Source organism: Oncorhynchus clarkii, chromosome 4, assembly GCF_045791955.1.
Source record: "Oncorhynchus clarkii lewisi isolate Uvic-CL-2024 chromosome 4, UVic_Ocla_1.0, whole genome shotgun sequence".
Lineage (NCBI taxonomy): Eukaryota > Metazoa > Chordata > Actinopteri > Salmoniformes > Salmonidae > Oncorhynchus > Oncorhynchus clarkii.
Genome location: NC_092150.1, coordinates 70,436,723 through 70,463,576, shown reverse-complemented (window position 1 = coordinate 70,463,576; position 26,854 = coordinate 70,436,723). Strand labels below are relative to the sequence as shown.

At 43.0% G+C, this 26,854-nt stretch overlaps 1 protein-coding gene across 2 annotated transcripts in view; it reads right to left on the bottom strand.

Moving 5' to 3' along the window:
- The window catches only part of LOC139407212 (tyrosine-protein phosphatase non-receptor type 14-like), a 107,273-nt gene that overhangs the window by 51,340 nt on the left and 29,079 nt on the right, over positions 1 to 26,854 (bottom strand). For both annotated transcript variants that reach the window (XM_071150779.1, XM_071150777.1), the window contains exons 2-3: positions 20,298 to 20,680; positions 8,211 to 8,386 (exon numbers count right to left, since the gene is read on the bottom strand). In XM_071150779.1, the coding sequence (XP_071006880.1) occupies positions 8,211 to 8,386; positions 20,298 to 20,471 (350 nt within the window). In that variant the 5' untranslated portion in view covers positions 20,472 to 20,680. The remainder of the gene's footprint in view (positions 1 to 8,210; positions 8,387 to 20,297; positions 20,681 to 26,854) is intronic.

The following is a 26,854-nucleotide window of genomic DNA, read 5'->3' as shown; positions in this document are numbered from 1 at the left end:
GCTTGTAATGTCCTGTACTCGTGCACCAGGATAGCACAGGTATTTCCCGCCAAAACTGGAAGAGTCTTTCAAAAGCATATAAATACACTGAGTGTACAAAACATTAAGAACACCTTCCTATTATTGAGTTGCACACGCCCCTTTTGCTCTCAGAACAGCCTCAATTCGTCCAGCATGGGATCTAATGTTGAAAGCATTCCACAGGGATGCTGGCAGATGTTGACTCCAATGCTTCCCAAAGTTGTGTCGATTTAGCTGGATGTCCTTTGGGTGGTGGACCATTTTTTTATACACCGGGACACAACTTTGGGAAGCATTGGAGTTAACATGTGCCAGCATCCCTGTGGAATGCTTTCGACACCCTGTAGATCCCATGCTGGATGAATGTTGAGCATGAAAATCCCAGCGGCGTTGCAGTTCTTGAAACAAACCGGTGCGCTTGGCACCTACCACCATACCCCGTTCAAAGGCACTTAAATCTTGTGGGGCTCCCGAGCGGAGCAGCAGTCTAAACAAACCGGTGCGCTTGGCACCTACTACCATACCCCGTTCAAAGGCACTTAAATCTTGTGGGGCTCCCGAGCGGAGCAGCAGTCTAAACAAACCGGTGCGCCTGGCACCTACTACCATACCCCGTTCAAAGGCACTTAAATCTTGTGGGGCTCCCGAGCGGAGCAGCAGTCTAAGGCACTTAATCTCAGTGCTAGAGACCCTACAGACCGTGGTTCGGTTCCAGGCTGTATCCCAACCGGCTGTGATTTGGAGTACCATAGGGCGGCGCACAATTGGCCCACCGTCGTTATAGGGTTTGGCTGGGGTAGGCCGTCATTGTAAATAATAATTTGTTCTTAACTGACTTGCCTAGTTAAATATATATATTTTTAAATTGTGTCTTGCCCATTCACTCTCTGAATGGTACACATACACAATCCTTGTCTCAATTCTCTCATGGCTTAAAAATCCTTATTTAATCTGTCTACTCCCCAATCTACACTGATTGAAGTGGATTTAACAAGTGACATCAATAAGGATCATAGCTTTTACCTTAATTCACCTGGTCAGTCTATGACAGCGATTTCCAACCCTAGTCCTCCAGTACCCCCAACAAGTACACATTTTCATTGTAACTGTCATGGCAGACTAGGTGTGTAGATAGGAATCAGGCGCAGAGAGCAGAGAGGTCCATCAAAGTCCTGTCGTTCCACCCAGCTCCTGCGGCCAAGGTCCCGGAACTCCAGGGCAAAGTCCTGTCGTTCCACCCCGCTCCTGCAGCCAAGGTCCCAGAACTCCAGGGCAAAGTCCTGCACGCTCCTCGTCTCCTGTCGCAGGTGGAACAGCCGTTCACCCGCCGCTCTGCCCTCCGGTGGGTGATCAAACACTGCCCGGAAGCGGCGGGTAAACTCTGGGTAGTGATCCCTCGCCGAGTCTGGGCCATTCCACACTGCATTTGCCCACTTCAGGGCTCGCCCCGTCAGACAGGAGATGAGGACGCTCACGCTCTCCTCCCCTGAGGGAGTCGGACGGACGGTAGCTAGGTATATTTCCAGTTGGAGGAGAAACCCCCCGCCGTCCCATCATACTCCCTGGGGAGCGCCAGACGCAGGGCCCCGGAGCCGGATGCTGAAGCAGGGGTAGGTGGTGCTGGTGGAGGGGGCCCTCTCCCATTGGTCCATCCTCTCCATCATCTGATCCTTGGCGGACCCAATCCGGTGAAGAACGGTGGTGTGATGGAGGACCCTCTCCTCCATTGATGGGTGTTTTTGTAATCTATTTTGTAATTCTATTTTGGATGCAATCTGAATGGAATTGATGGAGAGAGAGAATGACTGGGAGAGAGTGCTCACGTATGCACTAATTTAAACTGGGCGGTTGGATTTAAAGCAAGACATTAGAGTGATAGGCTGTTTTAAAACTATGCAGCTTCAATTTAAAAAGACGTTATCTTTACAAAAGTGACCTGGTCACGTTAGTTCATCTTTACAATTAAAAAATAAGGTTACCCCCAAAAGCCAGATGGAGATGTGTAAATTAGATGGAAAGCCAGATGGATATGGGTAAATTAGATGCACATTCAGTCATTATATTAATGTAGCATAGGCTGTGCTGCAGCAAATGTAGGTCTACCTGTTACAAGACAAAAAGTTCCCATGATGAGATATGTCTACATGCATTGTGAACTGCATTCCACACTGAGATGGGCTGTCTGTCCCCACTCTGAGCGTTGATGATTGATCACGCAGAAAGCAGAGAGAGGGCTGTAGAGAAGCCAGATTTAGACATCACATATCATTTAGCAGTTACATTTCATGTCATGCCGTTCATATAAATAATTTATTCGAATTTACTGGATTCCCACAGTTATTTATCACAGGAAATGGGAGTGGGTTTGGGTGGGAAATTTCTGTAAATCTCAGTAAACCGGTTCCTGCTATTCAACCCTAGTCTGTGCTGTCTGGGGTGTGTGGACTAGCTCGCTGAGCTCCACCATCTCTCTCTCCAGCTCTGTGGATTTATCTCTCAACAATAGAGGAGCAGTGCAGTAGTGGGTCTGTTCAGTGCTATAGGTTGATTCTCCTTTTGGGGCTGCACGTCTGCGGGGCAATTTGCGGTGGGGGTGTGATTAGACTCGCTCAGGATGGGGGAGTCGTCACCAAGAGTGAGCTTCTCCTGCTGCGCTCTCTCTTTGATCCCATAAAAGTCATGCTGAAACTGTTTGAGTTTGCCATGCACCATCCCTGTTCAAGCCTTGTACACGTACTCAATGTCTACTATTCTGAGTTTCCACCATGGAAATCTGTAGAATCTGTTGGATTATAGCTTAAAATATACTTATTCATGTTCAGAATTTATTGAGTACTTTACATGTATAAGAAATGTATATGTTGGAGTCAATGAAGGGTGAATAGGAACTTGCTGTATGGAAAGTTACTGAGTGAGACAAGGGGAAGTGTAGAAAGTTAATATTCTGTTCAAATTGAATATTTGGAAGGAGGCAAAGAGCAACAGTCTAGTTTCAGTTCCTGATAAGGCAGGTCAGTTGCTGAGGATCTAGGACCATGTGGGACGTGGAACTCAACTCGAGATAAGGTCAACAGTTAAAGAGAGAAGACACTGCTCGGAGGGGGGGCCACACACACACACATTTCTAAACCCATGAGGGTCCTATACTTAGGCAGGGCCATGACAATACCAGTAAAATGAACCTAACAACAGAGAAGGAGTGTCTATCTTAGACATGCAAGGAGATGACTGCCTAGTTGGAAGGTACTGTATACAGATGTATTTGTGTGACTGAGCTTTTCATAGATTTTACTCTGTTTGTCTTGACAGAGGGGTAGTGTGCTCTTTTAGCACTGTGCCATGCCAGGGGAAGGGGTGGAAAATTAAACTGCATATTTTCCCCTCTTTCTAACAATCAGCAAATAGTGTCTCTGAATTGTCCTTGAGGAGCTTCTTTTTACACTTATTCCATGCAGTGTTCTTTTTTTATATCTAAGGGGTACTGTACTGTGATGACCTCTGTAAGGGAGGAAGGTATGGAGCAGAGGGCATCAGAGGCCTCTGCATTTGGGTGGGGGAGGCTGTGATGCTCTGCTGCCTTTGTTGGGTTCAAGGGTTTCACACCTCTCACTTCACACCTCAGAGCAAATTGAAGTTGCAGCCGGGACGGGACGTCTGTGCTGTTCTAGCAAGCTTTGTAGCTTAGTAGCCTACAATTAGCATCAAGTCATTATATATAACAAAATATCTAAAGATTATTGTCTTTTCATTTTTGGCTTCAGAAGTAGCTTCAGACTGAATATTACTCACTCAGTTTTGGGTTAGATGGTATTTCCAGGTTTCTGCTATGTTTCTTCTGCAGGTTTTGGTTTGCTATACAGTTTGGAATTTTGATTTGGAGTAAAGGTTTTGATGTAGCGGGTAGTATCCTGTATAAGTCCTTGTGACTTATATACACTACCGTTCAAAAGTTTGGCGTCACTTAGAAATGTCCTTGTTTTTGAAAGAAAAGCAATTTTTGTGGTCCATTAAAATAACATAAAATTGATCAGAAATACAGTGTAGACATTGTTAATGTTGTAAAATTACTATTGTAGCTGGAAACGGCAGATTTTTTATGGAATATCTACATGGGCGTACAGAGGCCCATTATCAGCAACCATCACTCCTGTGTTCCAATTGCATTTTGTGTTAGCTAATCCAAGTTTATAATTTTAAAAGTCAACTGATCATTAGAAAACCCTTTTGCAAATATGTTAGCACAGCTGACAACTGTTGTTCTGATTAAAGAAGCAATAAAACTGGCCTTCTTTAGACTAGTTGAGTATCTGGAGCATCAGTATTTGTGGGTTCGATTACAGGCTCAAAATGACTAGAAACAAAGACCTTTCTTCTGAAACTTATCCGTCTATTCTTGTTCTGAGAAATGAAGGCTATTCCATGCGAGAAATTGCCAAGAAACTGAAGATCTTGTACAACGCTATGTACTACTCCCTTCAAAGAACAGCACAAACCAGAATAGAAAGAGGAGTGTGAGGCTCCGGTGCACAACTGAGCAAGAGGACAAGTACATTAGAGTGTCTAGTTTGAGAAACAAGTCCTCAACTGGCAGCCTCATTAAATAGTACCCGCAAAACACCAGTCTCAACGTCAACAGTGAAGAGGCGACTCTGGGATGCTGGCCAGTTTCCCACAGCATGATGCTGCCACCACCATGCTTCATTCACTGTGGGGATGTTTTTCATCGGCAGGGACTGGGAAACTGGTCAGAATTGAACAAATGATGGATCGCGCTAAATACAGGGAAATCCTTGAGGGAAACCTGATTCAGTCTGACCCTAAGCATACTGCTAAATCAACACTTGAGTGGTTTAAGGGGAAACATTTAAATGTTTTGGAATGGCCTAGTCAAAGCCCAGACCTCAATCCAATTGAGAATCAGTGGTATGATTCAAAGATTGCTGTACACCAGCGGAACCCATCCAACTTGAAGGAGCTGGAGCAGTTTTGTCTTGAAGAATGGGCTAAAATCCCAGTGGCTAGATGTGCCAAGCTTATAGAGACATACCCCAAGAGACTTGCAGCTGTAATTGCTGCAAAAGGTGTCTCTACAAAGTATTGACTTTGGGGGGGTGAATAGTTATGCACGCTCAAGTTTTCAGTTTTTTTTGTCTTATTTCTTGTTTGTTTTACAATAAAAAATATTTTGCATCTTTAAAAGTGGTAGGCATGTTGTGTAAATCAAACCCCCCAAAAATCTATTTTAATTCCAGGTTTTAAAGCAACAAAATAGGAAAAATGCCACGGGGAGTGAATACTTTCGCAGGCCACTGTGATGTGCAAATAGTTCAAGTACAAAAGGGAAAATAAATAAACATAAATATAGGTTGTATTTACAGTGGTGTTTGTTCTTCACTGGTTGCCCTTTTTCTTGTGGCAACAGGTCACAAATCTTGCTGCTGTGATGGCACACTGTGGTATTTCACCCAATAGATATGGGAGTTTATCAAAATTGGATTTGTTTTCAAATTCTTTGTGTGTTTGTGTAATCTGAGGGAAATGAGTCTCTCTAATATGGTCATACATTTGGTAGGAGGTTAGGAAGTGCAGCTCAGTTTCCACCTCATTTTGTGGGCAGTGTGCACATAGCCTGTCGTCTCTTGAGAACCAGGTCTGCCTTCAGCTGCCTTTCTCAATAGCAAGGCTATGCTCACTGAGTCTGTACATAGTAAAAATATTTACTTAATTTTGGCTCAGTCACAGTATTCTGCCACTGGTACTCTCTGTTTAGGGCCAAATATTAGTCTAGTTTGCTCTGGGTTTTCTGTAAATTATTTCCAATGTGTCAAGTTATCTCCTTTTTGTTTTCTCATTATTTTGTTGGGTCTAATTGTGTTGCTGTCCTGGGGCTGTGGGGTTATTTGGTGTTTTACGTTGTACACTGAGGATATTTTTGCAGAATTTTTCATGCAGAGTCTCAATTTGGTGTTTGTCCCATTTTGTGAATTCTTGGTTGGTGAGCAGACCCTAGACATCATAAGCATAAAGGGAAATGGGTTCTATAACTTATTCAAGTATTTTTTGCCAGATCCTAATTGGTATGTCAAATTTTATGTTCCTTTTGATGGCATAGAAGTCCCTTCTTGCCTTGTCTCTCAGGTCGTTCACACACACAAACACTCCTTCTCCGTCTCTTTCTCTCTCTTTCAATTCAATTATATTTATTGGCATGGGAAACATGTTTACATTGCCAAAGCAAGTGAAATAGATAATCAACAAACCCCACCTCTCTCTCTCACACACACACACAAACCCCTCAATCTCACTCAAGCGCTGGTGTCCACTTCCACCACTGTCGGACACTGTTTTTCTTAGCTGAAGTTGCTTTGGACAAGATTATCTCACACACACACACACACACACACACACACACACACACACACACACAATCCCCCCTCCCTACCTTCCCTACACACACCTCTTGATGTTTTGATGGTAAGTTGAAAATGGCCTGTGGTGATATAGACCCATCTGTATCTGACCCCGAGAAATTCTACACAGAGGTCAAGCCCACTACGGCAACATCAGAGGGACACATTTCACCGACATCACAAGTCTGTCTGCCCCCTGCCAGTTAACCTCCAGGCCTGGCTTTAGAGAGCTCAACAGAACATCTTTAATAAGCCATGCAGCTTTTTACATATACAGGAATTTGGTGTAGTTTTCAGTCCAACTCTTCAAAGAGCCAGGCAGCTACTGTACTGTACCTAAATCTAGACAAGCTCAATCTGCTCATCCAGAGCCACACACATCGAATGTCATTTCATAATGCCCCCAGGCCGATTCTAAAGCCGTTAGTGAAATGGTTGATCTTCTGCTATGCCTCTGTAGCATAAGATTCAATGAAACCACTCACAGAGAAAACATTTTTCTCTCAAATAGGGAGCAAACCACTTGCTACTGCAGCAGACAATACGCTAGACAAATTAGGTTGCGGTTTCATGTCTCGTAGTAAACAGAGGGAGGAATGTGTGGTGTGTGTGTCAGTATGTGTTCCTATAACTAGGATCTGAGGCCTGTTTTAATAAGCATTCTCTCTCTGTCTGTCTAGACATTGTTATGATACCCACTGCCTGCCCTGCCACTCCAAACTAACAGTCAGTCCTCTGAAGCAGGCTCAACAACAAGCCTGGGTTATAGAGGAAACACATCACAATAACACTACTTAACCAGTGTCTAGGGTGTGATACAACACCATCTAATAGAGGGTGTGGTATGGTACTGTCATGTGGCCTGTCATGAGGCATGTGAGGCCTTGGAACAGGGACAGATAATCCGTATGGTATTGGGCCATGATAGAGGATAGAGGTAGAGTGTAAGGTATTAAGGTATAGGGTGTAGTGTATGTTACCTGGTGACCTACTCCAGGTGGGACACATTGAGCACATACAAAAAGGTACAGGCCAGGGACAGTGGATGGGTATGGTATGGAGCCATGGTAGTGTTTGGTTGAGGGTGTAGGGTTTAGTGTGTAGGGTTCAGGCTGTAGTGTCATCTGGTGACCCAGAGTTCGATACTACGACCAAAACAGCCACATTTGCGACTGTTTGACTTGGCAGTGCGACACACATTTTTAATTAGTCTCAAGGACGCCAGTGAAAGAATGACCTGGTCACGTTAGTTTTTGGTTCACAATTTTATTCAAACGGTAATGCGCAATTGACCAAAATAAACGGCACGGGAATGCCATGGGATGGCATGGGAATGCCCCTGTCTGTGTGTGTCAAGGCTCGATATCCGGGCCAGTCAATCATCCCCGCCTGTGGCCCATTTGTACCAGCGAAAAAAATATTGTAATAATGCTATTTTTTTTAAATCTAGGCTATATCATTGATTTTTAAAAACTGATTGATTCCAAAGCTGTTCGTTATGTTGATTATTTATCACACGTGCACTGCACACATACAGTATAGCCGAGATAATCTGTGAGGCAGAGAGAGCGCACAGATCTCAAACAGCTGGTTGATGCATGGCGCAAAGAACGACAGCGGTAGGAAAGACGTTCCAAGTTATGATATCTACCAGTAGATGCTAAGGCAAGAATGGGTTTCGGTTGCAGCGTTACCTGGTCACCTGCTCAGGCAGGAAACGTTGGGGTGAAGGGTTTAGTGTGTAGGATGTAGGGTTTAGGCTGTAGTACATAGTGTTACCTGGTGACCTCCTGCTCAAGGCGTGAAACATTGGGGACGTAGAACATGACCCCGAAGAAGAGCAGTGGCTCGTTGCCAAACTTATCCAGCTGTTTCTTCAGAGGCTTCTCCAGCTCAACCCAGCGCTGGGACTGGGGCTGGGCCTTCCCCTGGAACCACAGGCCAAAATAATGGGTCTGGGGGGAGAGACAGAGGAAGAAAGTAATGATTACACATTACAGACATACATATTATTATTGCATCTGAAAGAGGGTTACCACAGAGACAGCAGCAGCATGTCGAGAAAGGTATGGTGGTCCTGCTTGAGATACAGTGCATTTGGGAAAGTATCTTTCTACATTTTGTTACGTTACAGCCTTATTCTAAAATTTATTCAATCGTTTTTTCCTCATCAATCTACACACAATACCCCATAATGACAAAACAAAATCAGGTTATTACAAATTTTAGCAAATGTATATAAAAAAAACAACTTAAATATCACCTTTATGTAAGCATTCAAACCCTTTACTCAGTACTTTGTTGAAGCACATCTGGCAGCAATTACAGCCTTGAGTCTTCTTGGGTATGACGCTACAATCAATCAAATGTTTTTATAAAGCCCTTTTTACATCAGGCGATGTCACAAAGTGCTTTACAGAAACTCAGCCTAAAACCCCAAACAGCAACCAATGAAAATTGAGAAGCACGGTGGCTAGGAACAATTTCCTAGAAAGGCAGGACCCTAGGAAGAAACCTAGTGAGGAACCAGGCTCTGAGGGGTGGCCAGTCCTCTTCTGGCTGTGCCAGGATGAGATTATAACAGAACATGGCCAAGATGTTCAAACGTTCATAGATGACCAGCACGGTCAAATAATAATCCATGGTTGTAGAGTGTGCAACAGGTCAGCACCTCAGGAGTAAATGTCAGTTGGCTTTTCAAAGCAGAGCATTCAGAGTTAGAGACAGCAGGTGCGGTAGAGTGAGAGAGTCGAAAACAGCAGGTCTGGGACAAGGTAACACGTCCGGTGAACAGGTTAGGGATCCATAGCCGCAGGCAGAAAAGTTGAAATTGGAGCAGCAGCACGACAGGGTGGACTGGGGACAGCAAGGAGTCATAGACAGAGGCATAGTCCCAGGGCTCAGGTCCTCCGGAAGGGGAAGGAGAGGGAGAGAGAAGTAGAGGGAGCATACTTAAATTCACACAGGATACCGGATAAGACAGGAGAAATACTCCAGATATAATAGACTGTACCTACCCCCCGACACAAACTATTGCAGCATAAATACTGGAGGCTGAGACAGGAGGGGTCGGGAGACACTGTGGCCCCGTCCGACGATACATCAGGAAAGGGCCAACCAGGCAGGATACAAGCTTGGCACAGCTGTATTTGGGGAGTTTCACCCATTCTTCTCTGCAGATCCTCTCAAGCTCTGTCATGTTGGATAGGGAGCATCTCTGCACAGCTATTTTCAGGTCTCTCCAGATATGTTAGATCAGGTTCAAGTCCGGGCTCTGGCGGTGCCACTCAAGGACATTCAGAGACTTGTCCTCAAGCCACTCCTGCATTGTTTTGGCTGTGTGCTTAGGGTCATTGTCCTGTTGGAAGGTGAACTTTCGCCCAAGCCTGAGGTCCTGAGTGCTCTGGAGTAGATTTTCATCAAGGATCTCTCTGTACTTTATTATTTCCCTTGATCATAACGAGACTCCCTGTAACAGAAAGACATTCCCACAGAATGATGCTGTCACCACTAGAGGTCGACCGATTATGGTTTTTCAATGCCGATACCGATTATTGGAGGACCAAAAAAGCAGATACCGATTTTATTTGTAATAATGACAATTACAACAATACTGAATGAACACTAATTTAACTTAGTATAATACATCAATAAAATCAATTTAGCCTCAAGTAAATAATGAAACATGTTCAATTTGGTTTAAATAATGCAAAAACAAAGTGTTGGAGAAGAAAGTAAAAGTGCAATATGTGCTATGTAAGAAAGCTAACGTTTCAGTTCCTTGCTCAGAACATATGGTGGTTTCTTTTAACATGAGTCTTCAATATTCCCAGGTAAGACGTTTTAGGTTGTAGTTATTATAGGAATTATAGGACTATTTCCCTCTATACCATTTGTCTTTCATTAACCTTTTAACCATTAACCTATTTGATGTTCTTATAGGCACTTTAGTATTGCCAGTGTAACAGCATAGCTTCCGTCCCTCTAGTTAGCGCGCGCTAACTATCTAGTCATTTCACTTCAGTTACACCAGCCTCATCTCGGGAGTTGATAGGCTTGAAGTCATAAACAGCGCAATGCTTGACGCACAACGAAGAGCTGTTGGCAATGGCAAAACGCACTAAAGTGCTGTTTGAATGTTTACGCGCCTGCTTCTGCCTACCACCGCTCAGTCAGATACTTGTATGCTTGTATGCTCAGTCAGATTATATGCAAAGCAGGACACGCCTGATAATATCATCAACCATGTGTAGTTAACTAGTGATTATGATTGATTGTTTTTTATAAGATAAGTTTAATGCTAGCTAGCAACTTACCTTGGCTTACTGCATTCGCGTAACAGGCAGTCTCCTTGTGGAGTGCAACGAGAGAGAGGGAGGTCGTTATTGCGTTGGACTAGTTAACTGTAAGGTTGCAAGATTGGATCCCCCGAGCTGACAAGGTGAAAATCTGTTGTTCTGCCCCTGAACAAGGCAGTTAACCCACTGTTCCTAGGCCGTCATTAAAAATAAGAATGTGTTCTTAACTGACTTGCCTAGTTTTATAGTTTTTAACCGGCAAATCGGGGCCCAAAAATACCGATTCCCGATTGTTATGAAAACTTGAAATCGGCCCTAATTAATTGGCCATTCCGATTCATCGGTCGACCTCTAGTCACCACCATGCATCACCGTAGCAATGGTGCCAGGTTCCCTCCAGACGTGACGCTTGGCATTCAGGCCAAAGACTTCATCTAGGTTTCATCAAACCAGGCTTGCGTTTGGTCGCTCTACAATAAAGGCCTGATTGGTGGAGTGCTGCAGAGATGGTTCTCCTTCTGGAAGGTTCTACCATCTCCACAGAGGCAGTCCGGAGCTCAGTCAGAGTGACCATCGGGTTCTTGGTCACCTCCCTGACCAAGATTCTTCTCCCCAATTGCTCATTATTGCTGGGCATCTTGCTCTAGGAAGAGTCTTAGTGGTTCCAAACTTCTTCCATTTAATAATGATGGAGGCCACTTTGCTCCAGGGAACCTTCAATGATGCAGACATTTTTTGGTACCCTTCCCCAAATCTGTGCCTCGACCCAATCCTGTCTCGGAGCTCTTCTTTCAACCTCATGGCTTAGTTTTTGCTCTGACATGCACTGTCAACTGTTGGACCCTATATAGACAGGTGTGTGTCTTTCCAAATCATGTCAAAATCAATTGATTTGACCACAGGTGGACATCTCTTGGATGATCAATGGGAACAGGATGCACCTGAGCTCAATTTAGAGTCTCATAGCAAAGGGTCTGAATACTTATGTAAATAAGGTATTTCAAAACAAATACAAATACTCTCAGTACTCATTTTATTAGCTGTTCAGGAGTCTTGGGGGTAGAAGCTATTCAGGAGCCTCTTGGACCTAGACTTGGCGTTCCGTTACCGCTTGCTGTGCGGTAGCAGAGAGAACAGTCTATGACTAGGGTGGCTGGAGTCTGACAATTTTTAGGGCCTTCCTCTGACAGTGCCTGGTATAGAGGTACTGGATGGCAGGAAGCTTGGCCCTGGTGATGTACTGGGCCGTACGCACTACCCTGTGTAGTGTCTTGTGGTCGGAGGCCGAGCAGTTGCCATATCAGGCTGTGATGCAACCTGTCAGGGTGCTCTCGATGGTGCAGCTGTAAAACCTTTTGAGGATCTGAGGACTCATGCCAAATCTTTTCAGTCTCCTGAGGGGGAATAGGCTTTGTCGTGCCCTCTACACGACGGTCTTGGTGTGCTTGGACCATGTTAGTTTTTTGGTGATGTGGACACCAAGGAATTTTGGAGCTCTCAACCTGCTCCACTGTAGCCTCGCCGATGAGAATGGGGGCGTGCTCGGTCCTCCACAAACATCTCCTTTGTCTTGATCACGTTGAGGGATAGGTTGTTGTCCTGGCACCACGCGGCCAAGTCTCTGACCTCCTCCCTATAGGCTGTGTCATCGTTGTTGGTGATCAGGCCTACCGCTGTGTCATCGGCAACCTTGATGATGGTGTTGGAGTCGTGCCTGGCCATGCAGTCATGAGTGAACAGGGAGTACAAGAGGGGACTGAGCACACACCCCTGAGGGGCCCCGTTGTTGAGGATCAGCGTGGCAGATGTGTTGTTACCTACCCTTACCACCTGGGAGCGGCCCATCAGGAAGTCCAGGATCCAGTTGCAGAGGGAAGTGTTTAGTCCCAGGGTCCTTAGCTTAGTGATGAGCTTTGAGGGTACTATGTTGTTGAATGCTGAGCTGTAGTCAATGAATAGCATTCTCACATAAGTGTTTATTTTTCCAGGTGTGAAATGGCAGTGTGGAGTGCAATAGGGATTGCATCATCTGTGGATCTGTTGGTGTGGTATGCAAATTGGAGTGGGTCTAGGGTTTATGGGATACTGGTGTTGATGTGAGCCATGACCAGCCTTTCAAAGTATTTCATTTCTACAGACGTGAGGGCTACGGGTCGGTAGTCATTTAGGCATTTTACCTTAGTGTTCTTGGGCACGGGGACTATGGTGGTCTGCTTGAAACATTTTGGTATTACAAACAGGGAGAGGTGGCAAAATGTCTGTGAAGACACTTGCCAGTTGATCAGAGCATGCTCGGAGTACACGTCCTTGTAATCCGTCTGGCCCTGCGGCCTTGTGAATGTTGACCTGTTTAAAGGTCTTACTCACATCGGCTGCGGAGAGCGTGATCACACAGTCGTCTGAAACAGCTGATGCTCTCATGCATGGTTCAGTGTTACTTGCCTTGAAGCGAGCATATAAGTTATTTAGCTTGTCTGGTAGGCTAGGGTCACTGGGCAGCTCTCGGCTGTGCTTCCCTTTGTAGTTTGTAATAGTTTGCAGGCCCTGCCACACCGACGAGAGTCGGAGCCGGGGTAGTACGATTCGAAGCCTGTAATGTTCGATATCTGTTTTTTATATTTGATTAATTTGCAAAAAAATATTTCAAAACTTGTTTTCGCATTGTCAGTTGGGGAATTGTGTGTAGATTGATGAGGAAAACATTATTTTAATCCATTTTAGAATAAGGCTGTAATGTAACAAAATGTGGAAAAAGTGGCAGGTCATTTATCAATATTGTGTAGAAACTATTCTACAATACTACTTAAAAATCTGAATTTTAAATGTTCGTAAAAAATGACAATTGTGATTTATCAAACAATCCTATCCACGTCATGCGCACATCGGTAGGAGGTAAATGTTAATAAATACCAAATGTCCTTGGCTATTTGCATTTCAAAATGCCCCTAATTAACCATGAGTGAACAGGGAGTCAAAACCATCCCTTTAAAGACAGTGGGAAAATACAACACTATGCCATGAAATAGCCTACAACGGTGAGGTGTTAGTGTAAGAAACTGAATACAACCACAAGGTTTTATTAGGATTCAGTTGAGGTTAACACCCCCCCCCCCAAGCCATCCATCCTATAGGCCAACGTTGCTGTTCTGCAGAATGAAGTTGTGCATTCCACCTTGCCACCACATTGAGCAGTGTTTTTGCGCATCACATAACCTATCACCAGCACCTCAAGAGTGGAAGCCTTTTCTGTTCACATATTTTAACTCTTTTTGGTATGGTGCTTTTATGGCTGTGTGTAGACTCTTGAGTCTATTGCTCCGTTCGCATTTCTGAACCAATTGATGGTAAAACAAACATCAAATGGTTCCCAAATTGATGTGCACTGGAATGGCGTGTGTTCTCTCTTTCTAAAGTAGGAATTAAATACTCGCAAAGATCCTATATGATTGGTTTTGTGAAACAATATCTGATGAGCCAATCTGTACTTTCTGGAAGAAAAGTCCTACCGATCTTTAAAAAACGCACTGTGCAAAAAGCATCGTGTGACAAATCTGCCAACACAGCAAGATCAGCCATCTCTCTTTCCATTTCCATTATCTCAGTCTTTTATAGTATTTCAACAAAGGTTTCACTTTCACATGTGCCTCTAATTCAACAAATTACTGTACTTTATATGGATTATTATCGTAACAAATGCACTGACGTGGACAAAATATATCTAGCCTTTCAAGATGTTTCACGAATTCAAAGTGGATATACGATTAAATAGAAAAATAATTGAATCAATACTCTCCCAATTTCAACATATATTTCCCAATGCTTGACAAGCAGCTTCTACCACTTGGCACTGTGCCTCTGCATGCTCATGGCAGTGCATACATTTACGTTCATATTGATACATTTCACACTTTGTATGGAAATAACCCCACACATGGTTCACGCACAGATGTGTATATACACATGGTTAATAAATGAGGCCCCAGGAGTGTCTAGTTGGACTTCAGTTGGATTGAGAATAGAATGTTCCAAATCCAACAGTACTGCTGTTGAAATTTAAAAAAAATACCTCTATGTGTGTGTGTGTGTGTGTGTGTGTGTGTTCAGCACACCTGTTTCTAAAGGCCAGGACCAGGTGCAAAGTAATTATTTGCTATGTGCGTCAGAGTGTGACCTTAAAGTAATTGTATATGTGGAGTGTGCATGTGTCACCTGGAATCCTCAACTTGCTGTATCGCTTTAGGTGATACACACACACTCACACACTTCACAGAACACACAAGTCCATCCACTTCCACACAGCCTATTGAATTTAAATAAATTACATTCCAGATCCACGCAAAAGTATGTGAATACACCTTCAAATGAGTGGATTTGACTATTTTAGCCACACCTGTTGCTGACATGAGTATAAAATCGAGCACACAACCATGCATTCTCCATAGACAAACATTGGAAGTAGAATGGACTAACTGAAGAGCTGAGTGACTTTCAACGTGGCACCGTCATAGGATGCCACCTTTCCAAAAAGTCCGTTCGTAAAATTTGTCTCAGCCTTTAGGAGCAACAATGGCTCATCCGCAAAATAGAAGGGTACACAAGCTTACAGAACGGGACAGCTGAGTGTGCGCAGCGCGTAAATATCGTATGTCCTCGGTTGCAACACTCTCTTCAGAGTTCCAAACTGCCTCTGGAAGCAACTTCAGCAAAATAACTGTTCGTCGGCAGCTTCAGGAAATGGGTTTCCATGGCTGGAGCCGGTAAAGCTCCAGCCATTGGACTCTGGAGCAATGGAAACGTGTTCTCTGGAGTGTTCTCTGGAGTGATGAATCACACTTCACCATCTAGCAGTCCGATGGACGAATCTGGGTTTGGCAAATGCCAGGAGAACGGTAACTGCCCCAATGCATGGTGCCAACTGAAAAGTTTAGTGGAGGAGGCATAATGGTCTGGGGCTGTTATTCATTGTTCAGGCTAGGCACCTTAGCTCCAGTGAAGGGACATTTTAACGCTACAGCATAAAATGACATTCTAGGCAAATCTGTGCTTCCAACTGTGTAGCAACAGTTTGGTAAAGGCCCTTTCCTGTTTCAGCATGCACTCATGCACAAAGTGAGGTCCACACAGAAATTGTTTGTCGAGTTCGGTGTGGTAGAACTTGAATGGCCTGCACAGAGCCCTGACCTCAAACCCATCAAACACCTCTGGGATGAAATGGAAAGCTGACTGAGAGCCAGCCCTAATCGCCCAACATAAGTGCCCGACCTCACTAATGATTTTGTGGCTGAATGGAAGCAAGTCCCTGCAGCAATGTTCCAACATCTAGTGGAAAGCCTTCCCAGAAGAGTGGAGGCTTTTATAGCAGTAACGGGGGGACCAACTCCATATTAATATTCATGATTTTGGAATGAGATGTTCAACGAGCAGGTCCACATACTTTTGGTAATGTGGTGTACATACAGTTGAAGTCGGAAGTTTACGTACACCTTAGCCAAATACATTAAAACTCAGTTCTTCACAATTCCTGACATTTAATCGTTGTAAAAATTCCCTGTCTTAGGCCAGTTAGGATCACCACTTTATTTTAAGAATGTCAAAATAATAGTAGAGAGAATAATTTATTTCTGCTTTTATTTCTTTCATCACATTCCCAGTGGGTCAGAAGTTTACATGCACTGAATTAGTATTTGGTAGCATTGCCTTTAAAATGTTTAACTTGGGTCAAACATTTAACGTAGCCTTCAACAAACTACCTACAATAAGTTAGGTGAATTTTGGCCCATTTCTCCTGACAGAGCTGGTGTAACTGAGTCAGGTTTGTAGGCCTTCTTGCTCGCACACGCTTTTTCAGTTCTTTCCACAAATTTTCCATAGGATTGAGGTCAGAGCTTTGTGATGGCCACTCCAATACCTTGACTTTGTTGTCCTTAAGCCATTTTGGCACAACTTTGGAAGTATGCCTTGTGTCATTGTCCATTTGGAAGACCCATTTGCGACCAAGCTTTAACTTGTCTTGAGATGTTGCTTATTTTGTGAAGTGCTCCACACCCTCCTGCAGCAAAGCACCCCCACAACATGATGCTTCCACCCCCGTGCCTCACGGTTGGGATGGTCTTCTTTGGCTTGCAAGCCTCCCCCTTTTTCCTCCAAACATAACAATGGTCATTATGGCCAAACAGTACCCTTTTTGTTTCATCAGACCAGAGGATATTTCTCCAAAAAGTACAGTCTTTGTTCCCATGTGCAGTTGCAAACCGTAGTCTGTTTTTTCACGGCAGTTTTGGAGCAGTGGCTTCTTCCTTGCTGAGCGGCCTTTCAGGTTATGTTGATATTGGACTCGTTTTACTGTGGATATAGATACTTTTGTACCAGTTTCCTCCACCATCTTCACAGGGTCCCTTGCTGTTGTTTTGGGATTGAATTGCACTTTTCGCACCAAAGTACATTCATCTCTAAGAGACAGAACGCGTCTCCTTCCTGAGCGGTATGATGGCTGCGTGGTCCCATGGTGTTTATACTTGCGTACTATTGTTTGTACAGATGAACGTGGTACCTTCAGGCATTTGGAAATTGCTCCCAAGGATGAACCAGACTTGTGGAGGTCTACAATTTTTTTTTCTGAGGTCTTGGCAGATTTCTTTTGATTTTCCCATGATGTCAAGCAAAGAGGCACTGAGTTTGAAGGTAGGCCTTGAAATACATCCACAGGTACACCTCCAATTGACTCAAATGATGTCAATTAGCCTATCAGAAGCTTCTAAAGCCATGACATCATTTTCTGGACTTTTCCAAGCTGTTTAAAGGCACAGTCAACTTAGTGTATGTAAACTTATGACCCACTGGAATTGTGATACAGTGAATTAAAAGTGAAATAATTGTTGGAAAATGACTTGTGTCATGCACAAAGTAGATGTCCGAACCGACTTGCCAAAACTATAGTTTGTTAACAAGAAATTTGTGGAGTGGTCGAAAAACGAGTTTTAATGACTCCAACCTAAGTGTATGTAAACTTCAGACTTCAACTGTACATACACACACATACACACAGTCTCAGACACCCATCAATCACACACTCCTGGCACTGTCAGGATGAGCTGTGGTGAAAGACACATCAGCAATGAAAGGAGAGAGAAAGAGAGCGAAAGAGAGAAAGATAGTTATATTTTGACCATAGTCAGGCCTGCCGTGTAGGTGTAGTGTTTGGGTAGGTGGGGAAGAGAGGGGGTTAGATAGAGGTAGGGGGGTAAATGGAGGGGAAAGGGGGTTAAACAGAGGCCGAAGCGGGGGTGTGACTGTACCCTGTATTTATGACATATCTGATGCCTGGGAAATATCACAACATTGTGTGAGTACGCACTACATTGCCTCTCTCACATACATGCATGCACAACGCAGGCATTCACACTTACACACACACACACACAAGTACACACAGGTTCACACAGGCATACACATACATCTGTGTTTACAACAGTGAACAAACAAACATACACATACTTAACACTGCAGACCAAGCCCAAGTCTGTCTTAAATGGGTTTGAAGCTTTAACAAGCATTGTTAACTCTGAACTGGGCTGTAATGAGGAAAACCTCCATATAGGCCAGAACAGTCAAACAGGATGAGAAGGGGGAGAGGGTGAGGGAGATGGAGGAGGGGGAGAGAGTGAGAGAGAAAAAATTAGATAGTGTGAAAAGGAGCAAAGGAGGAGAGAGGAGAGCGAGAGAAAAGTTGCCGAGGTCAAAGAAAATGAAAAAAAAAGAGAGTGAGAAAAGGAGGGAGGAAGGAGAGAACAAGAAAGGAAGGGAATGACAATAAAAACACGAGTTCAATCTCTAAACCAGCAGATATTTATCATCGAATGACGAGGAGGTGGTGAGAGTTAGAGAGAGGGGGATGGAAGGGGGGAGGTGGGGGTAGTGGGTCTGGGGACGGGTATCTCTTTCTCCTGCAGTGGAGGACAAAGGGATGCTATGCTTCGTTAGAGAAAGACAAGAGCCCCTATGGAGAGACGGAGCGGAGGGCAGAGAAAAATACACAGGGCCTGCAGAGAGACGCGTGGCAGAGTTACACACACACAGTCCTCTGGCTCTGTCAAACACACACAACACCTACAGTGCCTTCAGAAATTATTCCCACCCCTTGACTTTGTCCACATTTTGTTGTGTTACAGCCTGAATTTAAAATGGATTCAATTGAGATTTTGTGTCACTGGCCTACACACAATACCCCATAATGTCAAAGTGTAATTATGTTTGATACATTTTTACAAATTAATCAAATATGAAAAGCTGAAATGTCTTGAGTCAATAAGTATTCAACACCTTCATTATGGCAAGCCTAAATAAGTTCAGGAGTAAAAATATGCTTAATAAGTTGCATGGCCTCTGAGTGCAATAATAGTGGTTAACATGATTTTTGAATGACTACCTCATCTCTGTACCCTACACAATTATATGTCGAGCAGTGAATTTCAAACACAGATTCAACCTCAAAGACCAGGTAGGTTTTCCAATGCTTCGCAAAGAAGGACACCTATTGGTAGATGGGTAAAAAAAAAAAGCAGACATTGAATATTCCTTTGAGCCTGGTGAAGTTTTTAATTACACTTTGGATGGTGTATCAATACACCCTGCACTACACAGATACAGGAGTCCTTCCTTACTCAGTTGCCAGAGAGGAAGGAAACCGCTCAGGGATTTCACCATGGTGACTTTAAAACAGTTAGAGTTTAATGTGATAGGAGAAAACTGAGGATACTGACCTAAATGATAGAGTGGAAAGAAAGAAGCCTGTACAGAATAAAATATTCCAAAACATGCATCATGTTTGCAACAAGGCACTAAAGTAAAACTGAATATAATGTGGCCAAGGAATAGGGAGTTTTTAGGGGGATACAAATAAACAGAATACAGCTTTAAGCACAGGCAACTTGGTTGTCTGCTTTCCAACAGACACTGGGAGACTAATGTACCTTTCAGCAGGACAATAACCTAAAACATGTTAAATATACACTGGAGTTGCTTACCAAGATGACATTGAATGTCCCTGAGTGGCTGTATGGCAATGATCAACAATCAACTTAACACACCTTGAATATTTTTTAAAGAATAATGGACAAATGTTGTACAATCCAGGTGTGGAAAGCTCTTAGAGACTTACACAGAAAGACTCACAGCTGTAATCACTACCAAAGGTGATTCTAACATGTATTGACTCAGGGGTGTGAATACTTATGTAAATGAGATATTTCTGCATTTCATATCCAATAATGGGGTATTATGTCATTATGGGGTATTATGTGTAGATGGGTGAGAAAAAATATTAAAATATACATATTTAATTCATTTTAAATTCATGCTGTAACACAACAAAATGTTGAACAAGTCAAGGTGTGCGAACACTTTCTGATCTTCAGCGTTGCTCATTGTGGACAGTATTGTGTGTGTGCTTGTGTACGCATATCTTTCTGTTTATGTGGAATCAACATAATGTACTGTAAGCTGTGGGAGAGGTGTGCTAGCGATAGAGAGATGAATGTAGTTGCAGAGCTAGTGTGTGTTTTCCCCTCACCTCTCGTAGTTCCAGTCTCTGGGCCACGGCCTCCAGACATTCCTGCCCCGTACTCTCCACAGACAGAGTACACTCGATCACATTGTTGTCCAGCAGACGAATCCGCGTCACAAAGTAGTTCTTGCTTAGCACGTTGTAGCGCCGTGTCCGACGCAGCATCAGCCTGAACGGCATGGCTCAGAGGTCACAGTACGGTGAGAGGTGAAAGGTCACGAGAGAATGAGGGGGTGGGGCTTTAGGACGTTGATGCTGCTCTTCCCACCCTCGCGTGGCAGCCACACCCCAGGGTGAAGCAGTGCTCTCTGGGAAGGCGCTGGCCCATTCCCTGAGACGTCTGGAAGAGGAGAAAGAGGAGAGGAGGACTGGAGGAAGATCACTGGGAGCTGCAGGGAGAGATGGGAAAGAAGAAAGATTTAATATCAGAAAAAAATATACCAGCTAAAATAACAATACAGGACAGTGCAGTACATGTGAGTGATTGAGCAGTTATAGATTCCCCTAGATGTCTTTTGATGTAACTCAAAAGCCCTGAACCAAAAGAACCCAACATCTTTTAGGTGAGGGTAAGCTTTAGGTGAGGGTAAGCTGCCTAAATAATAATGAAATGGCACAACCAACTAGTAGAAGTACTGGTGCTTCAAGCCACGCAGCTGGCTTCTTTAAACCTCCATTTGAGAGTTGTTTGTGTCTGGGGGAAGATGTGAAGACATGGATGGATCAAGTTCAAACAGTAGAAAGAGGAATTAATGCGAGGCAGCAGCTGGCTTTGGAGGAACTAATGGAGCTTCTCTTCTCATATCTCCTGAGTGGGAGTCCTTTCCTTTTTATCTGGCTCAGCCAAAGAGGACAGCACACCAGACATTATACAGTGTAGCATTACATTATAGACACACGCGATCTCTACTCCAAATATAACTCTCATACACTAACAAACAATTCCTACAGCTTAGAAGTACATGTAGACTCCCTAACGTGAATATTTTAGACGAAGTAGACGCACACACGTGCACACACACTTACACACTCAGTGTGTGGTTAAGTAGGGTTCAGAGAGTACTAGAATGGGAACTGTTTGAACACTATGCCTGGATTAATGATCAGGTCTGGGCTTTCATGTTCTGTAGAAGAGCCTACCATCAGGAGAGAAAAAGGGCTTTGAAGTTGTTCAACACACACACAGACAGACAGAGACAGACACACCAAGGTCTCCGTTATGAAAATGTGGTGCTGGACATTTGACCAGCAGAATTTTAATTTGAGAAATTTACTGGGCCCACAGGCCTTTGCATAGGGTGCATAACCTGATTAGGACGTTCCCTCGCGGTGCTCAGAATGACAGAAATCACTTCAGATGATGGTAATTATTCTTCACAGAACATGCACGTCGAGTACGCAATAATTGGTGTCCTTCTTACAGCGCACTTTGAAGATGTTAGAACAACTTTCCACATTTACTTTACCTCAGCCAACAAGACGAGTAACAAACAGCAAAATGACTATCCCATGCATAAGCGACACATGAGTTTAAAGTTTTGGGAAGCTAATATTCACCATCCACCTTTATAAAGCATCATTTGAATCATTTGCTGACTTATGTAAAATCTCATATCCTGATAAAGGTCATTTCCTGTCAATTCAATGAATAAATAGTTTATATAAAATTACCACATGTAATGGCCTATTTCTTATTACATTTTGAATTATACTCAACAAATAAAAAGATACTTACTCATATTTGATTATTTCTCCTTTTATTTAGAACCTTGGCGCAAATGTTCAATTAAGCATGTAACAAAATATAAAATATTAATGTATAAAATCTAAAAAGGTAAATAGAAAACACTTCAACTATAGGTGAAAAACTAAATCAATATAGGCCGAAAATATATATATATATATTTGGGGGCTTGCCTGTTTTGCATGTTATTTTGGCATTAATACGTGTCACATATCAATTTACATTTGGTACCTCGGGTCGAGTGTTAGCACCAACTCACGAAACTCCAGTTTCTCGACCGTATAAATTGGGGCCATGTCTTTGCAGATGTAAGTTATAACTGCAGCTGTTATCTCCTTCCATCTTCGTGATTCTTTGCCATATGGTGTGTCGCGGGCAAAAGCCTCTTGCAACGTCTGAGGTTTGTTTTGAGCACTCGACTGTACTTTTTTGGGTCTCATCCGTAGACTCTCTCTGTACTGTTTCACATGATTTTTGCGTAGGTGGTAAAAGAGGTTAGTGGTGTTTGAGCCTGTTGTCAGGACCGGCCTGCGGCATATTTTGCAGAGGACGGTTTTCTGGTCCGTGTCAGATGTTTCATACCCTAACGACATCCATGCGACTGAAGTAGCCCCTCTTTTAGGTGCGAGCTGAGTGTCTCCGTGCTCTGTGTCACGTTCATTCTCCTCCATGTTTGTTTGTGTTGCAAATTTCCTTCCACGCGGCAAAGAGTCGTCCAATAGGCGAAAAAATTTGCCGTAAAGAGTGATTTGCGACACAACGAAATAAACGATAGAGCATAATATGAAATGATAGACAAACATCTATCGGCACAAGATATAAACTCATGTCAACTGCGTTTATTTTCAGCAAACTTAACCTGTGTAAATATTTGTATGAACATAACAAGATTCAACAACTGAGACATGAACTGAACAAGTTCCACAGACATGTTACTAACAGAAATGAAATAATGTGTCCCTGAACAAAGGGGGTCAAAATCAAAAGTAACAGTCAGTATCTGGTGTGGCCACAAGCTGCATTAAGTACTGCAGTGCATCTCCTCCTCATGGACTGCACCAGATTTGCTAGTTCTTGCTGTGAGATATTACCCCACTCTTCCACCAAGGTACCGGCAAGTTCCCGAACATTTCTGGGGGGAATGGCCCTAGCCCTCACCCTCCGATCCAACAGGTCCCAGATGTGCTCAAAGGGATTGAGTTCCGGCCTTTTCGCTGGCCATGGCAGAACACTGACATTTCTGTCCTGCAGGAAATCACACACAGAACGAGAAGTATGGCTGGTGGCATTGTCATGCTGGAGGGTCATGTCAGGATGAGCCTGCAGGAAGGGTACCACATGAGGGAGGAGGATGTCTACCCTGTAACGCACAGCATTGAGATTTCCTGCAATGACAACAAGCTCAGTCCGATGATGCTGTGACACACCGCCCCAAACTTAGTTAGCGGTGCGCGCTAAATAGCGTTTCAATCGGTGACGTCACTTGCTCTGAGACCTTGAAGTAGTAGTTCCCCTTAATCTGCAAGGGCCGTGGCTTTTGTGGAGCGATGGGTAACGATGCTTCGTGGGTGACTGTTGTTGATGTGTGCAGAGGGTCCCTGGTTCGCGCCCGGGTATGTTGACGGTCTAAAGTTATACTGTTATACATGCTGTCTCCCTGTAGCGCTGTCTTAAGCATCTCACGGACATTGCAATTTATTGCTCTGGACACATCTGCAGTCCTCATGCCTCCTTGCAGCATGCCTAAGGCACGTTCACGCAGATGAACAGGGACCCTGGGCATCTTTCTTTTGGTGTTTTTCAGAGTCAGTAGAATGGCCTCTTTAGTGTCCTACGTTTTCATAACTGTGACCTTAATTGCCTACCGTCTGTAAACTGTTAGTGTCTTAACGACCATTCTACAAGTGACTGTTCATGAATTGTTTATGGTTCATTGAACAAGCACGGGAAACAGTGTTAAAACCCTTAACAATGAAGATCTGTGGAGTTATTTGGATTTTAACTAATTATCTTTGAAAGACAAGGTCCTGAAAAAGGGACGTTTCTTTTTTTGCTGAGTTTATATCGTCATGTCCCTAAATCTTATGTGATGAGTTGATTGGATAGTCATAATGTAGCCTAATAACATAACTCAATCACTGTTAGCAAAAAAGACTGTTCTGTGTATGGCTGACAACGTATAGCGTAGAGGCCTTGGCTACATCAGATTTTTTTTTTTTTTTTAACTAGGCAAGTCAGTTAAGAAAAAAATCTTATTTACAATGACGGCCAACACCGGCCAAACCCGGACGACACTTGGCCAATTGTGCGCCTCCCTATGTGACTCCCAATCACTGCCGGTTGTGGTACAGCCTGGATTCGAACCAGGGTGTCTGTAGTGACACCTCTAGTCCCTAGATGCAGTGTTTTCTTTCCTTGCACGATAAAAATTGGGCCATTTTTAACACATTTCATGCAATTCAACTACACTTTATATGACTGCAGACATTAGAATAATATTAATTAATACGACAAATTACAGGGTAGCCTACTCTTCTGACACTGACAATAAAAATGACGTATGTATAATAAGCCTACGAGAAGGGGAGACACAAATAGAATATGACGCCCATCTAAACTGGAGGAGGAAATTAATGTCCAAAAACAAACTTTTCAGTGGCACTGACCCAACAATGGACGTGCCGCCTATGAGCCTATGTCAATCTACTCTCTAACATAGTAGAAAAGTTGACATATTCTATTGGTCAGCTTGTCGAGAAAGAAATAGCACAAACAGACTCTAGGACATTTGTGGGACGATAGATCCCAAACTCATACAACCAGTAGGCCTAGGCTACATAAAAAAGGTACGTTGCAACAGATAAGATCATTTAGCTTAAAATATTGATAAACTATTCATTCTAAACCTAATTAGCGCACCAACGTGCACAAGGCAGTAGGGTACGCGGTAATGTGCATTTGGCTACCAGACAATGAAAGAAAGCTGATAGAGAAATAGGCTAATGGTTTCAATGGCATATGGAAGTCTTTATAAAAGAATTGCCTCCACAGATATGGTCAGATTTTGCCTGGGCTACTTTGAAGCAAGGTAAAACATGCCTCATAAAATCTAGTAAAGCGTTCAGGTTTCAAACAATTAAGAAGCTATATGTTTTTAAAATACATACTGCCTCCAGCACATTGCACAGTGGTGTGTGATGTGTTGCTGAAGCCTGCCTTCCATTGCCTATGCATTTGAATGGCGAATGGGAAGCACGCTTCAATTACCAGTTGAGAAATAAAAATATGATGTATTTTTAATCATGGTCCAAAAAACATTTTTAACACCCGATTGCATTTAGAATTGTTGTACAATGATTGTAAAATGATTATAAAGCCCAACCACTTTGCTACTTGGGGTGGCAGGTAGCCTAGTGGTTAGAGCGTTGGGCCAGTAACCGAAAGGTTGGTGGATTGAATCCCTGAGCGGACAAGATAAAAATCTGTCGTTCTGCCCCTGAACAAGGCAGTTAATCCACTGTTCTTAGGCCGTCATTGTAAATAAGAATTTGTTCTTAAGTGACTTGCCTGGTTATATAAAAGTGCTGTCTGACAGATTCTCTGCTCAAAGGCTCTGTATCTGTATGCTGTGCGCGTGATAAATAATATACACAGGCGCCAATTTAATTCCACTAAATTAGGCACATTGAACAATAGACTGATACGCATGACCGGTCAAATGTATTTACATCAACTGGTATTTACAACCATGAATAGCCTAAAAATTATTATTTTGTAATGGGATTTTTTTCCTTCTTCCAGACAATTTTTTTGAATCCGTCAAAAGCCGGCTATTACCGGCTAACTGAAACCCTAAAAACACACACACACAAACCCCAGCTAGCACATTTGGGAGCATATGTTTTTGGTTTCACATTGGTTGTGGGAACGAAGCCATACATTTCCGGACCGGTAGAAGCTAACATTTTGTTGGTCTGGGAACAGAAATGATTGGTTATTTTTTGAGGTTTTTGAACGACTTCCTTAAACGTTTCAGTGAATGTTTCAATAAGACTTTTAATAACACTGCTAGCCTATTTTGGGTAAACTCTTTGAACAACAAACACTGATATAGGACACTTGGAAATTAATTTCCTTAAGCATTAATCATACAAACACAAGTATTATTTATTGTGAAACAGCATCAGTGAGATTCTAACCTGTCTTCTGTCCTCTGTCCATGGAATTAGTCCGCTGTGCCACCAGGATGGAGCTACAATTCCATGTTTTTTTACTCATACAAAGCTGTTCATTTGAGTCTATTCAAACCGACCCCATTTAAAAGGAAATAAGTTCTCATTAAGATCAGGTGTGTAGAATTAATGGGAACGGCCAAAACACTTGAACATGCTTAACTAATTCTACTGTGTTACTTTTTATATTTACTTTATTTTGCAATTATTTTCTTAACTCTATTTCTTGAACTGCGCTGTTGGTTAAGAGCTTGTAAGTAAGCATTTCACGGTATTCGGCGCATGAGACAAATACAATTTGATTTGAAGATAGAGGATAGAGGTTTTTTGATGCTGAGAATGGAATGTAAAGTATATGTTTTTAAATAACATCATTAGAACATTCTCTGAATGTTATTACAGTTTTCTTGTGTTTTTATGTAAAGTTTTCTTAATATTCTTGGAGCAATTTGAGAACATGACTTTAAATAAAACCATGAGGAAACGTTATGCTGAAGTACTGAAATTCCCACAGCAGGGAATTGTTTCTTAACGTTCTCTGAACTATTTGAGAACATTCCCAATGTCAAACCAGTTAGAGAATGTTT